The sequence below is a fragment of the Nomascus leucogenys genome, chromosome 8 (genome assembly GCF_006542625.1).
Source record: "Nomascus leucogenys isolate Asia chromosome 8, Asia_NLE_v1, whole genome shotgun sequence".
Taxonomy (NCBI): Eukaryota; Metazoa; Chordata; class Mammalia; order Primates; family Hylobatidae; genus Nomascus; species Nomascus leucogenys.
Window position 1 is genome coordinate 9,330,787 of NC_044388.1, and position 14,157 is coordinate 9,344,943.

The following is a 14,157-nucleotide window of genomic DNA, read 5'->3' on the forward strand; positions in this document are numbered from 1 at the left end:
TAAAAAATAAAAACATAAAATCTGAGAGACAACACTTGAAATTTAAAAAGCACAGAATAACACTGATTTCTAATGTTTTACGGTAGTACTACTTATTGCCAGTTTAACCTGATGAACACTACAAGAACTGGATATACATGTAGGTACAAATACTCCAGTACATTTCTATCAAATAAGTTATCCATTAAGAAAACTATGAAAAGATACTTTATGGGTATCACTACTGCTCGTGTTAGAACCAACACTTAACTGAGCACAAAATGCCAGGCAGTATACCAAGTCATTTAACCTTTTCACAACCATGCTATATGATTAGTAAAACTACTATTCCTAATTCGTAGACAAGGAAGCTGAGGCTCAGAGAAGTTAAGTGATTAGTAGAAAAGCAGCAGAAAACCATGCTTTAAACATGCTACCTTAGCCTTTACCATTCAATCAGTTTTCACACACTTAAAAAATATTTTGTATATAATAAATCTTACACAAGAAAAAAACACTCCCATTGATTTATCTTTAACAGTTCTGAAGGGAGAAAGGAAGAGAAGAACTGTCTTTATCACACGACCTTCCAAAGAGTCTCAAATTTACCCCCTTCAGAGTACATCAGATTGCTGCAGTGTATGAAAAAAACAAAAATAAAAAAAGGAGGGGGGAGTGTCAAGAACTACTGAAAAGAGAAAAGTTATGTAGCTGTTATTTCCTTCCTTAGTGGCTCCTTAATTGTCATCTTGAAAACACCACTGGAAAGTTACACATTTGTGATATTAATCAGACAGAGAATGAGAAATGGTACCAATAGGCATATGGTGACTGCTGGAATATCTACCAGTAAGCAGAGTTTTCCAATGCATAAATTAACATGGTGAGATAACTCAGTTGTCAAGCAATTTTCCTCACTCCTGGCAAATGACTTGTATCTGTAAAATAATCCAAGATTCTATAATCCCACTCGATTGGTAATCTTTAAAAAAATTAACACATTGGCCGTGCGCGGTGGCTCATGCCTGTAATCCCAGCACTTTGGGAGGCCAAGGTGGGCGGGTCAGGAGATCGAGACCATCCTGGCTAACATGGCGAAATGCCGCCTCTATTAAAAACACAAAAATTAGCTGAGTGTGGTGGCGCACACCTGTAGTCCCAGCTATTTGGGAAGCTGAGGTAGGAGAATTGTTGAACCTGGGAGGCGGAGGTTGCAGTGAGCTGAGATCGCGCCACTGCACTCCAGCCTGGTGACAGAGGGAGACTCCATCTCAAAAAAAAAAAAAAAAAAAAAAAAATCAACACATTAAATAACTCCTACCAGAAATCTGGTTCTGCCTAAGGACAAGGCACTATGATAAAATGAGGTAGTACCAGTGAGCAAACACTTGAGTGGGCACAGGACTCTAGGAATATGACACAGTTTGGGTGGCTAGCCGAGACTCAGTGAAGCAAAGAACTGTTTTTTTTTGTGTGTGTGTGGCTATAAAACCTGAACTATATATAAGTACAATTCCACATAAGTAAGACAATCCTATGTAGTGGTAATATATCATAAGGGTTTTTGTGGATATAAAACCTGAACTATATATAAGTACAATTACACATAAGTAAGACAATGGCTGACAAGATAAAGTCAAAGTAAACGCATAAATACCACTGCAACTCCTCAGTGGTAAAGTCTACAGAACATAATCAGGGGTTAGTTGCTGCATGGAAGTCATGTGCACAATAATTATCATACAGTTATCTACGTTGCTATCATATTAATCACTTCTGACTGAAGCTTAGTCTAGAACAAGAAGTTAGGAAACTACTATACACGAAAAGGCAAGTTTCACAAGGTATTGCCAGGAAGTGTCTATGGGTTATATAGATACGTCACCAAGTTGCGGGCAGGATCTTCCTGTGGTTTGCCTTGCCCACTTCCGGTTTCAGTTTTGAACGTGTGCTGATCTACAAGCTCCCTACAGACCCCTTCCTCAAGTGGCAAACCAAACTCTGAAGTACATATGGCAGGAATCTCTTCTGGGCTAAGCCAATGGTACCTATAGCTACAAGAAGCTTAGCAAGGCTACTAAGGTGACCAAGACAGCCTGGTATGGCAAACAAAAGGAAGGCAAAAAGCCAGGTGCTGGCAGAATTCAGGGCTACATGGACAGGCTATATATGGGATATGGCTGTTATTTCTGGTGACAGCATCCAGCGAGCCAAAATAGGATTCATATTGATCTTGGCCGCCCCCCCCCCCAAAAAAAGACACCTAGACTCATAAAGAAGTTACACCCATGAGCATATAAAAGTGTGTATGTGTATACCTGTGTGTGTGTATGTATGTATGTGTGTACACATATTCAAGAACCACTCAAAAGTACATACAAACCCACATAAGCAGTTAGGCAGCTAAAATAATTACATTCATGAACCCCCAAAACAGGCCAGAAGATAAATTCTTATAGCATTCAAACATCATAATTTTATTGAATATCCATTACATTGGGCCATAGCCAATTTAGGAGTAGTTATCAACTTCTTGACAATATAAATGTACTCATCAATTCCTTCCAATATATCATCTGACAGGCAGCTTTGTAGAGAAAGGGATGTGGGCTTTGGTAACATAAAGACTTTCTGAAAACTCGGCTCTGCTCCCTTACAGTCCTGAGCAAATAACCTCTGTCTGTTGCTTCTTCTCTAAAATAGGAATAACGATCTTCTTCATGAAATTGGAATACATGAAATATTTTGCAAAGTATCCTAACACAACATCTGGAAACCAGTAAATACTCAATATAACATTAGTTCACCCCATCTACCAAGAATATTTTATATAAAACTGTAAAATTCCAAACTAAAATTCTGTACCACTCACACAAATGTCATATTTTAAAGGATCAAAATTTTTCAGACCCTTTTTACCACATTTCTCTGAAACAATGTATTAAATTTTTAAAAGTTTTTCTAACATAAACAATTAGTCAAACAGGCAAAGTATATAAGAATTTGCTGTATTATTCTTTTTTTTTTTTTTTTTTTTGAGACAGGGTCTCACTTTGTCACCCAGGCTGGAGTGCAGTGGTGTGACCTCAGCTCACCACAGCCTCAACTTCCTGGGCTCAAGTGATTCTCTGGCCTCAGCATTCCAAGTATTAATAGCTCTAGCTAAAGACACACCGCTATGCCTGGCATTTTTTTTTTTTCGTTTGTAGAAATGGGGTTTTGCCATGTTGCCCAGGCTGGTCTCAAACTCCTGAGCTCAAGCCATCCACCCCCCTCAGCCTATTCTTACAATTTGTAAGTCTGAAATTATATCAAAAGTTACCAATAAAACTGAACAGAAAAGTTGACTTTATTTCTTCTATAGCACTCAAAATGTTACAAAACCTAACATTTGATTACTCTTGTTTTTGCAGATAGGATAGTCTTCCAAAGTAGAGTAACAGAGACTGCCACAGCTTAAGATTAATACTGTACCAAGTTCATTTATATAAACAATTACTTTTGATAATATATAAATATACTCCCTATAGGAAATCAAACCATTACAGGTAAGGCTAACTCCCCCCTTTTTTAAATTATACTTTAAGTTCTAGGGTACATGTGCACAACGTGCAGGTTTGTTACATATGTATACATGTACCATATTGGTGTGCTGCACCCATTAATTCGTCATTTACATTAGGTATATCTCCTAATGTTATCCCTCCCCCCTCCCCTCTCTCCCCACCCCACGACAGGCCCCGGTGTGTGATGTTCCCCTTCCTGTGTCCAAGTGTTCTCATTGTTCAATTCCCACCTATGAGTGAGAACATGTGGTGTTTGGTTTTTTTGTCCTTGCGATAGTTTGCTGAGAATGATGGTTTCCAGCTTCATCTATGTCCCTACAAAGGACATGAATTCATCCATTTTTATGGCTGCATAGTATTCCATGGTATATATGTGCCACATTTTGTTAATCCAGTCTATCATTGATGGACATTTGGGTTGGTTCCAAGTCTTTGCTATTGTGAATAGTGCCGCAATAAACATATGTGTGCATGTGTCTTTATAGCAGCATGATTTATAATCCTTTGGGTATATACCCAGTAATGGGATGGCTGGGTCAAATGGTATTTCTAGTTCTAGATCCCTGAGGAATCGCTACACTGACTTCCACAATAGTTGAACTAGTTTACAGTCCCACCAACAGTGTAAAAGTGTTCCTATTTCTCCACATCCTTTTCAGCACCTGTTGTTTCCTGACTTTTGAATGATGGCCATTCTAACTGGTGTAAGATGGTATCTCATTGTGGTTTTGATTTGCAGTTCTCTGATGGCCAGTGATGATAAGCATTTTTTCATGTGTCTGTTGACTGCGTAAATGTCTTCTTGTCAGAAGTGTCTGTTTATATCCTTCGCCCACTTTTTGATGGGGTTTTTTTCTTGTAAATTTGTTTGAGTTTTTTGTAGATTCTGGATATTAGCCCTTTGTCAGATGAGTAGATTGCAAAACTTTTCTCCCATTCTGTAGGTTGCCTGTTCACTCTGATGGTAGTTTCTTTTGCTGTGCAGAAGCTCTTTAGTTTAATTAGATCCCATTCGTCAATTTTGGCTTTTGTGGCCATTGCTTTTGGTGTTTTAGACATGAAGTCCTTGCCCATGCCTATGTCCTGAATGGTATTGCCTAGGTGTTCTTCTAGGGTTTTTATGGTTTTAGGTCTAACATTTAAGTCTTTAATCCATCTTGAATTAATTTTTGTATAAGGTGTAAGGAAGGGTTCCAGTTTCAGCTTTCTACATATGGCTAGCCAGTTTTCCCAGCACCGGCTAACTCCCTTTATCCACCATTGAGGCAATCACTGTTATCTCTACAACTGTTCAGACCTCTTTTTATGTATTTATCCATCTACATGCAGAAAAGTAAAATGTTTTGAGATTTAAAAAAATACATAGGATACTACACATATTATTCTACAACTTGCTGTTTTTACCCAACAAGACATCCTGGAGTTCTTTCCTTTCATAACATAGATATACCACATTCTTTTTAGTTGCTATAGAATATGTATATGAACATATTATCCATTTTCTGACCGATGTACATTTAAGTCGTCTCCAATTATTCTGTTTTACCAACAAGGCAACATCGAATATCTTTGTATATGCCTCTTCTCTAAGTGTACAACTGTTGATGTAGGGCAAATAGGTAGAAGTAAAAATGCATGGAGTATAGACATTTAAATTCTTAATATATATAGCCAAAATGCTCTCCAACATTGCTTTATCAATTTAAACTCACAGCAACAATGAGGAAAACACTTATTTCCCTAAACCCTCACCAAAGACTAAGATAAACTTTCCTTTTTTTGTAAATTGATGATGTTTTAAAATTTTATTTCCCTGATTAATTTTTACTTTACCAATATTTTCACATTTACTGGACATTTGTATTTCCTTTCCTGTGAGATGCCTATTCGTATTCTTTATTTTTCTAATGGCCTCTTGTTTTTAAGTCTGTATGAATTATTTATATAATCTGAACATAATAAACAGAGAGGCATAATAGCATAGTAGGTTAAGAGTTAACAGGATGGACTCTAGAGCCAACCTGCCCAGTCTGATTGATAGCTCCACCATTCACCAGCCATCTAACCTTGGTCAATTTACTTAGCTTAGCTATTGTGTATCTGTTTCCTCATAATGTGTAAAATGGGGATAATAACGGTATTTTTAGAGTTACTGTAAGGATTAGTTAATATGCATAAAGTGCTTTAAAACAGTGCCTGGCAAAGAATTAATACACATTTCCTTTGTCTGAAGGATACGCTGCAAATATTTTCTCCCAATCTATTGTCTTTTAACTTTTGTTTATAAGTCTTCGCTTACCTTTCCTCAAGCAGTTCTTTCTCAATTTCTCGACCATCAGACATTATGTAAGTAGATGAAACTTACAACTGACTGCCCTCACTGGATCTCACAATCAACTTAAGAATAAATTCAGGCATCAGCCAAAGTATACAGATTTTTTTAATCTTTGCACAGGTTTTAAAATAATAGCTAACTTCCTTACAGCATAAAGCATTTTCTCACAAATCAACAAGACCATAACTCACCAGAAAAAAAAGGACAAAAGAAATAGACAAGTTCACATAGCACACCAAAAAAAATGGCTCTTAAAAATATGAAGAGATCCTATAACTTAATTTCAAGCCTTACAAAAATTTAAAATTTAAAACCTAGGGCCGGGCGCGGTGGTTCATGGCTGTAATCCCAGCACTTTGGGAGGCTGAAGCAGGCAGATCACGAGATCAGGAGATCGAGACCATCCTGGCCAACATAGTGAAACCCCGTCTCTACCGAAAATACAAAAATTAGCTGGGCGTGGTGGCACATGCCTATAATCCCAGCTACTCGGGAGGCTGAAGCAGGAGAATCGCTTGAACCTGGGAGGCGGAGGTTTCAGTGAGCCAAGATTGTGCCCTGATGACAGGGTGACAGAGCGATCCTCACTCTCATTTAAAAGTGCAAATTAAAACTACAAATTAAATGTTCCTTTTTATTTCACAGATCAGTAAAGATCGAGAAGTTTTAAAATACACCCTACGTGGGTATAAAGAAATAGACATTCGTACATTGCTGGTGAGAGCTTAAATTGCTATAGTTTAGCATTGTCTTTCCAAAATAAAAATGCACATATCTTTCAATTCACCAATTTAACATCTATCTAGAAATGTATCCTACAAAAAGACACTCATATTAAAAATGACATGCTTACAAGGTTATTCATTGTAGTAATGTCTGTAATAGCAATGACTGTTAACCACCTAAGTGTCAACTAATAGGGGACTGGCTAAACAAACTGTGGTACAGCCAAATGATGAAATATTATGCAGTTGTTTAAAAAATAAGGCAGATCTCTCTTTATGTGAATGTGAAAAATCTTCAAGCTATGTTGTTAAGTGTAAAAAAGCAAGATACAGAAAAATGTATATATTTTGCTATAATTTGTATGTTGGTGGAAGGAATGTATTAGTGCACATAAATTTATGTCTGTAAATGCTTAATTTCTGGAAGAACACACAACAAAAAGGATATAACAAATTGGTAATGCTTGCTTCTGGGGAGGGAATGGCTAGAAGATAATGAAAGGAAGGAATACTTTTCAATGTATATACTGTTTTGTACCTCTTGAATTTTGTACCAAGTGTTCATATTATCTAATCAAACAGAATTAACACATCAAATATACATGCAAACAAACTAAAATATCACTGTAACTACACCAACCTTTCTACTAGTACCTTTTAAATGATAGCACAGCAGGTTGCTATCATTTAGGTAGGGTTTGTGGCTAATCTATTTGTGACAAAAGCAGAAATTCACCATCCTAGCTGCCCAACATCACTCCCTGTGGAACTTTTGAAACCCAGAAGTTTTGACTTAGTAGGTCTGGGGTAGAGTCTAGGCATCATAATTTTTTTAGTTCACAGGTGATGGTGACAGACAGTCAGAACTGAAAATAGCTGAGGCAGACCATGGCACAAGTAATTAAACATCCAGGTTCAATCTCCACCTAGGTCATAACCATAGTTTCATCACTAATCCTAACCACTTCACAAAGTTCTTAAGAAGGAACAGTTGAGAGTGTGTAGACGGCACAGTGAAAATCTTATTACCACCTCTCAATATATAAACAGATAAGTAGTATAATCTCTGTGTATTAAATGTAGTACATTTGCAACATTCATAGTAATAAGTTAATCTCATACAGCATTCTAGAAAGAATTTTGATAATAGTGGACCAGTGCCGAACAGGCCATCAACTGTGTGACATTTGCTATCTCTGTTAGATTCTTCATTTGTAAAATGAAGGGCAAGAACCTTTATTTTGTCTACCTTCATGTTCTCTCCCTTCCAGCTTTAAATTTCTATAATTGTCTAAGAATACAGATGTCTAAAAACAGCTATTGCTTAGTATAGACTTTAGGATAAAATAGGATCTTTCATCCGATTCACAGCTTAGGCCCATTTCAGTCCAGTGGGTTAGTGTCTCTTAACAGACCCTTAGATATGTATTATGTGCTGCTGAATTAATTAACGATCACAGAAAAACAATTTAGAATTCAAACGCTCTTATCTGATAAATCTTAAATATTTTTAAAACAGTGAATCATGCAAAACAAGTGTACTAAATACATTTAAACACTAAAATAAAGCATCTGATGTACTGTCTTAAAGCAAATGGTTCAAGTTAAAAAGCAATAATCAAAATGGTAGAAGGGATGTTAAAGACCACATCCAAACCTCTAATTTTACAAGTAAGGAAATATGGGCTCAGCAAGGTTAAAGAATTTGCCCAAAGTCATTGTCATTAATGACAGGAAAACAAATTTGTCATTTATAGTTCTCTGTATGTGTACTGATACAAACTTTTAATGTTTATCACTTTAGATAGGGGTCTTTGATGACTAAAATTACATACAAACCTAAAGAGATGCCATAAAAATGTCTTAATACACATAAAAAGCTTAACTTACATGAATATATGACTATACAACAAAATTTTGTTTGCAGTTCTCAAAAGAGAATAGAACTTTATTAGTAGCAAAAACATGTAATCTGATACTATTGTCAAATAATTTCATAAAGCACATTAACAAGGAAATAGGATTAGCAGCTATGATTAAAGGATAAAATGATGGTTTTATTCTGGCTATATTAGTCACTTAAGGATCTATTCAAAGAGTTCTAAGTTTTAAAAAAACAACTCTATGAACTCATTGAGGTTTACCTCCCGTCTTCCACAGAGCAAATGATTAGCAGACTGCTCTGTGAACTTTTACAAAGAACGCTTTTCTCCCTAGTTTCTATCCATCTGAAAGATGGATTCTTCCTCCATCCTAAATAACTCATCATCTCATTTCAAATATCTGATAAAAATGAACTCTTAGCATGAATACACCCTTTTTAATCTCTTCCACTCAACTTTACTGGATAGTCAATAAAATGTTTTGATTTATACTTCACAGAATTAAATAGACGGTTTTATTCAAACCTGTCATGTCAAATTAAAACACTTAATGTGTAAAGTATGAATATGAGATTTTCTTTTCCAAGCTCCAGGACCAATTAGTAACAATATTCAAATGCCCTAATAATAAGTAATCAGAGCATTAAGAAAAATTTAATCTTTTTCCTAATGAGGCAACTTTGGCATCAATTCAAACCTAAGCTTAGTGGGCACTGTGATTTTGAAAGGGATGAACTTCCTGATGCAGACTCATGCAGTCTTCTCTTAATACTAACACCTTCTAGTTTTTTTAGGTATATAATTTATAAAATACTTTCATACCTAGTAATTATCCACAGGATAACGTTGCGAGGTAGGGTATATTCTAAAGGCCTATTCTGTTCTAGGCACTGTGCTGACACTGGGATGATTTTTAAAAAATGAACAAGAATCAATTCTATCATGAAAGAGCTCACCATCTAACAGGAGAAGTGAACAAATGATTTCTATGAAACGTGCTATAATAAGGAAATGAACAAGGAATTGTGATACCCCAGCAGCAGAAAGTCCTAATATCCTCTGGCCAGAGATGGCACTGGAAGTGTCTCAGAAGGTTTTGGGAAGGAGATCACATAGAGCAGGCTTTTGAGGGATGAGTAGGAGCTTCCTGACATAAAGATGGGGTGGGGTAAAGAAAGACAATCCCAAGCAGAGGGAACAACCTGTATACAATGGATAGTGGGAAAGCATCATTCCCATTTAAAAGATGCGGAAGGTAAGCTTCAAGATAAGTGAGCTGGCTAACGCCATATGAAGATTAATTAACAACGTTTAAAGAAGAATACAGGTCTTCAGATTTTAATCAGCTTTGTACGCCTGGAAATGCCAGTACACGTTGGACAAGAACATCAGATAAAGATTAGATTTTATCTCCTACTTTACTCCTTCGTAAGAGATGGTCCGTGTATGACCCAGATCCTGGGGAGTGAGAAAGAGCGGGCAGAGATGAGGAGGGGCAGAGTAGGGAGGGAGGCTTATTTAAACCTCATAACAATCCTGTGAGATAGGTATTTTTACTATCCCCATTTTATATATGAGAATATGGAGGCCCAAAGACATTAACAAAAGTTGGAAATTAGGTGAAGATTCAAACCCAGGTAACTAACTTCTTCACCAGGCCTCTAAGCTCAAGCACTTAACCATATCCTATAGATCCTCCCTACTCTGTCAAATAACCCTAGGCTATTCTTGGTCTGAAGACATCAGGGAAACCAAGTGAGTTTTGGAACACATGGTCCCACAGATCTCGCACTGTACCACACATCTGAAAATTCACACAAAATTTTCCCATTTGGCTCTCTTATTGATCTGGTATTCCTTGAATAGATAAGCCCACACATATGGTGGCATGGGTGCTCTCCGCAACATTTTTACAATCTAATGTAATTGGGCAAGAGGAAACTTAACAAGTGCTAATCAAAAAGGAGGTCACCAAATAACAGCATGAAGCCTGAAGATATATAAAGGAGGAAGCCCCAATCCCTCTTTTCTGCTTGAGTACGTTTTTTTTTTTTTTTTTTTTTTTTTCTTTGAAGGGAGGAGGGAGCATGCAAATGTGTTTCAGGTGTTCTAGCATACTTGCTACTCGCTACACAGGAGTTCAGACCAAAGAATGGAGTCGAGTACATCCCTAATTTCCTTTATCAGGGGTTCATACGACAACCTTAGGATATCAAACAACCAAACTCACCTCTTGAAAAAGTTCAAGGAAGCAGACAATTCAGAACTGTCATGGTTTCCTAGCGCAAACTGCAGCAAATTCAGGGTTGCTGACAATATTTTGTCTTATAGATGGATCTCGAATTCCCTGGGTTCATTTGAGCGCATATAAAACACCTGAAACACATTTGCATGCCCCTTCTTCCCTCCTCCCCAAGCCCCCAGCAAAAAACAAAGAAAAAAAAGTACACTCATGCAAAAAAAGGGTATCGGGGCTTCATCCTTTATATATATTGAGGTCTCATGTTGTTATTTTGTGACCTCCACCTTTTTGGTTACCATTTTTTGTTAAGTTTCCTCTTGTCCAACAGACAAATATCTGTCCAACTGACAGATATTTCACCTTGTGAAGTATTACGGGGAAATAATTACAGGAATGAAATCCCTAAAGAAGGTTATGGACTATTATCTCTTGAGCATTCACGACACATAAACCAATCCATCTTCACTTTTTACCGGAGTGATTTGCAGTTAAAAGGTCCTATGCAAGTCTAGAAATAAGAAAATTTCTTCAGACTAATTTTCAGCCCCTACAGATCTCTAACTCTCCAGAAAAGAGGCTCTCAATCAGTAGTATAAAATCTGCCAGCACATCTCCTAGTGGGCACTATCAGGCTTTCTTCCAAGGTTTCCTACTGTAGTGAAGAGAAAAGCTGACAACGGTTACACCCTCCCCAAGCTGCTTAATATCTTGTCAGAACCACCACCGTCTCATTTCTGTGACCTTGGCACCTGCTAATGACTCTTCCAACCCCTCAGTCCCCACCCTACAAAACCCACATGTTAGTTTCAGGGAAACAGAAAACAGCATCTCTTCACAAGGTTCTGAATGTCAACCAACTGTGGATTACATCAGTTAAAAGGAGGACAAAGAAATGGGAAGGGAGCTTCTGTATACAAGTATACAAATACATTTTTTTCTAGAAAGCAGACACTCCATAATCTGAGCTATAAGATAAGCAATTTAAAAAGCAAGAAACTGACTAGGATAACAGATACAACACTTCAACTGTGGTTAAAGCAGTAATATCATTCCCAGCAGCTGGATGATCAATCTCCAAGCCAGGGTTGCTTTAAACCATAGAAACAAAGTGGTTTTTTGTTCTTTTTTTTAAGGTGTAGACCCAAGTTTCACTTACAAAACTGTTCTTAGTGGTCTTTGGCATGGGGCAGACAAAAGCACAGGACAACTAAGTCCTTCTGGAAACCCTAACCCTAAATTCCAAGATGTGTATATGTAGTTCCATGGCAAAACCTGCAGTTACGTACCAGTGAGGCTCCAAGAGACAATGCCTAGCATCAAGTGGCACTAAGAAAGTGGTAAAAGTCTGGAAAATCATATAAAGGGAGAAACTTTGGCCCATTTACAGTTTTCCCAAATAGTAAATTAGATATATGCAAAAGTTGAAAATAAAATTTTCCCGTCAAATACAAGGTTACAGAAAAACACAAAATAAAATTTAATCTGAATTCTGAAAAGATTTTATGCCCTAGAAAGTAACTTTAATTTTGGGAACTAAGATCTACCTCTGTGGTGTCACCTTCCAGGCTTTAAGCAGTGTAATCTCTTAAGAGCCCCAGGACTACCTCAGGGAATAAAAAGATAAGAAAAGTTAACATGTCTGCTTCTGAGGTTTCATAAAATCCCAAATACGTGAACCACCTGAAAAGAGGAAAAGTGGGAGAATGTGAGCTCAATGGTATTGGTATTAGAGGAGAGGAAAATTTTACAACCTGCCCAGGAAAGAATTGTTAGCCATTTTGATGCGAGTCAATTTTCTTCAAAGTGAAAAGTACGCCCTCATAATGGAGGGTTATTTATAAGAAACATGAAGCATGTTTCCAATCTGAGAATACTGCATGAAGAAAATAATGCTAATTTTCGACAAATGCAAAAATAAATTTTATTGATCTCTCTTACAAACAGAAAACAAAAAGCGCTTCATCTAAATAAACTACTGTGAAAAAAAATTGCAACCTGACACCAAAGGGTCGTTTTTAAAACTAAAATGTTCAAATGACAGAACTCAAATGATCTGGCCACAGTAATGCTCGGACAACTCTGAGCAAAATTTCGTATTTAGTCAACTGGTAGGCTCGCTCACTAAAGTAGCAATTACACGCATGAGAAGGAAGGGAATTAAGCGGGCTGAGTGCGGGCTGGGTGATTGTGTTTTGAGACCTGCTCACAGGAAGCCACTACATCCTGCCTTTAGTCCCGCCTGTCACGCCGTCCCTCGATTCAAGTCCCCGCCGCAGCGAGGTGGGGCAAGTACAGGTGTCCCGCCGAGCTCCTCCCGGGGCGCTCACCCGCGAACAGCCCGCCCGGTAGCCACTCGGGCCCCAGGGCGGCCCGTTTCCTGCAGCTCAGGGCGCCTTTTTCAACCTCTCCCAGGCTCGCCGAGCCCAGGAAACGAACAGCCCCCTCCCCTCGGGCCAGCCCCACTTCCCGGCCCGCCACCTCCTCGGGCCGCGCCTCCGTGTAATTACTGCTCGGCTCCCACCCCGGGGCCGCTCCCCAGCGTCCGCAGCCGCGCGAAGGCCTGAGTCTGAGGGCGGCCGGAAGCTCCTCACGCCCCCGGACCGCGCCCCCGGCCGCGCCCCGGACTCCAGCGTCCCCGCGTCCAGGCCGCTCCCCACGACCGAGCCCCTCACGCCGGCGCAGCCCGGGCTCTCCCACCCCAGGCCAATCTCCAGCTCCCACTCCCTCCCGACAGCAGCAGCCCCGGCCCACGCCGCCCCGTCGAGGCGACGCCGCCCCCCAACACACCCCCTTCCAGCCTCAACCGCGCCCGGCCCAGGCCCCCTCCCGGGCCCGCGATCCCAGCGCAGCTCGGCGCCGCCACCGCCGCGCACCCGCCGCCCCCTCAGCCTCGCGCCCGGCGCGGCCAGGGCGTCCCCTCAGCCCAGCCCCCGCTTACAGATCTTGCCCCGCAGGCTCTGCAACACTCGAACCTCTCGACTGTCCTCGTCCCCGGCCTCGGGCTCCGCGGTCGCACTCGCCGCCGGCGCCTCGGAAGAAGCCGCCGCAGCAGCAAGCGCCGCCGCCGCCATGGTGCCGCCCGGCCCGTGCCGCAGCCCTGCCGCCTGCGTAGCCGGGCGAGGCGGAGCCCAGCGGCGGTCTAGGCCCAGGACAGCCGCGCGCCTGGCCCCGCCCCCGGGCCGCGGCCTGACTCGCCCCGCCCCGCCCCACCCGCCGCGGCCCCGTCCCCGCCCCACCCGGGTCTCCATTCACCGCCGTCGCCACCCCCGAGCCGGGCTGCCCTGCCGAGAACCCGGCTTGGGGCGCTGGCTAAGGGTAGCTCCCAGTCGTGGCTCTGAGCGGCCTTAAAATCCCCACCAGGAGAAAGCCCCGGTCCTCCCGTGATCCCTAAATCCTCCCGGGAATTGGGCTCCCCCAATGAATAGAC

At 40.4% G+C, this 14,157-nt stretch overlaps 1 protein-coding gene across 3 annotated transcripts in view; it reads right to left on the reverse strand.

Annotated features, from left to right (window-relative positions):
- The window catches only part of RASA2 (RAS p21 protein activator 2), a 128,697-nt gene extending 114,845 nt beyond the window's left edge, over positions 1 to 13,852 (reverse strand). For 2 of the 3 annotated variants that reach the window (XM_030816723.1, XM_030816724.1), the window contains exon 1: positions 13,669 to 13,852. In XM_030816723.1, coding sequence (XP_030672583.1) covers positions 13,669 to 13,801 — 133 coding nt within the window. In that variant the 5' untranslated portion in view covers positions 13,802 to 13,852. The remainder of the gene's footprint in view (positions 1 to 13,668) is intronic. The other variant, XM_030816722.1, reaches the window with a different exon arrangement.
- Positions 13,853 to 14,157: the final 305 nt, after the last annotated feature.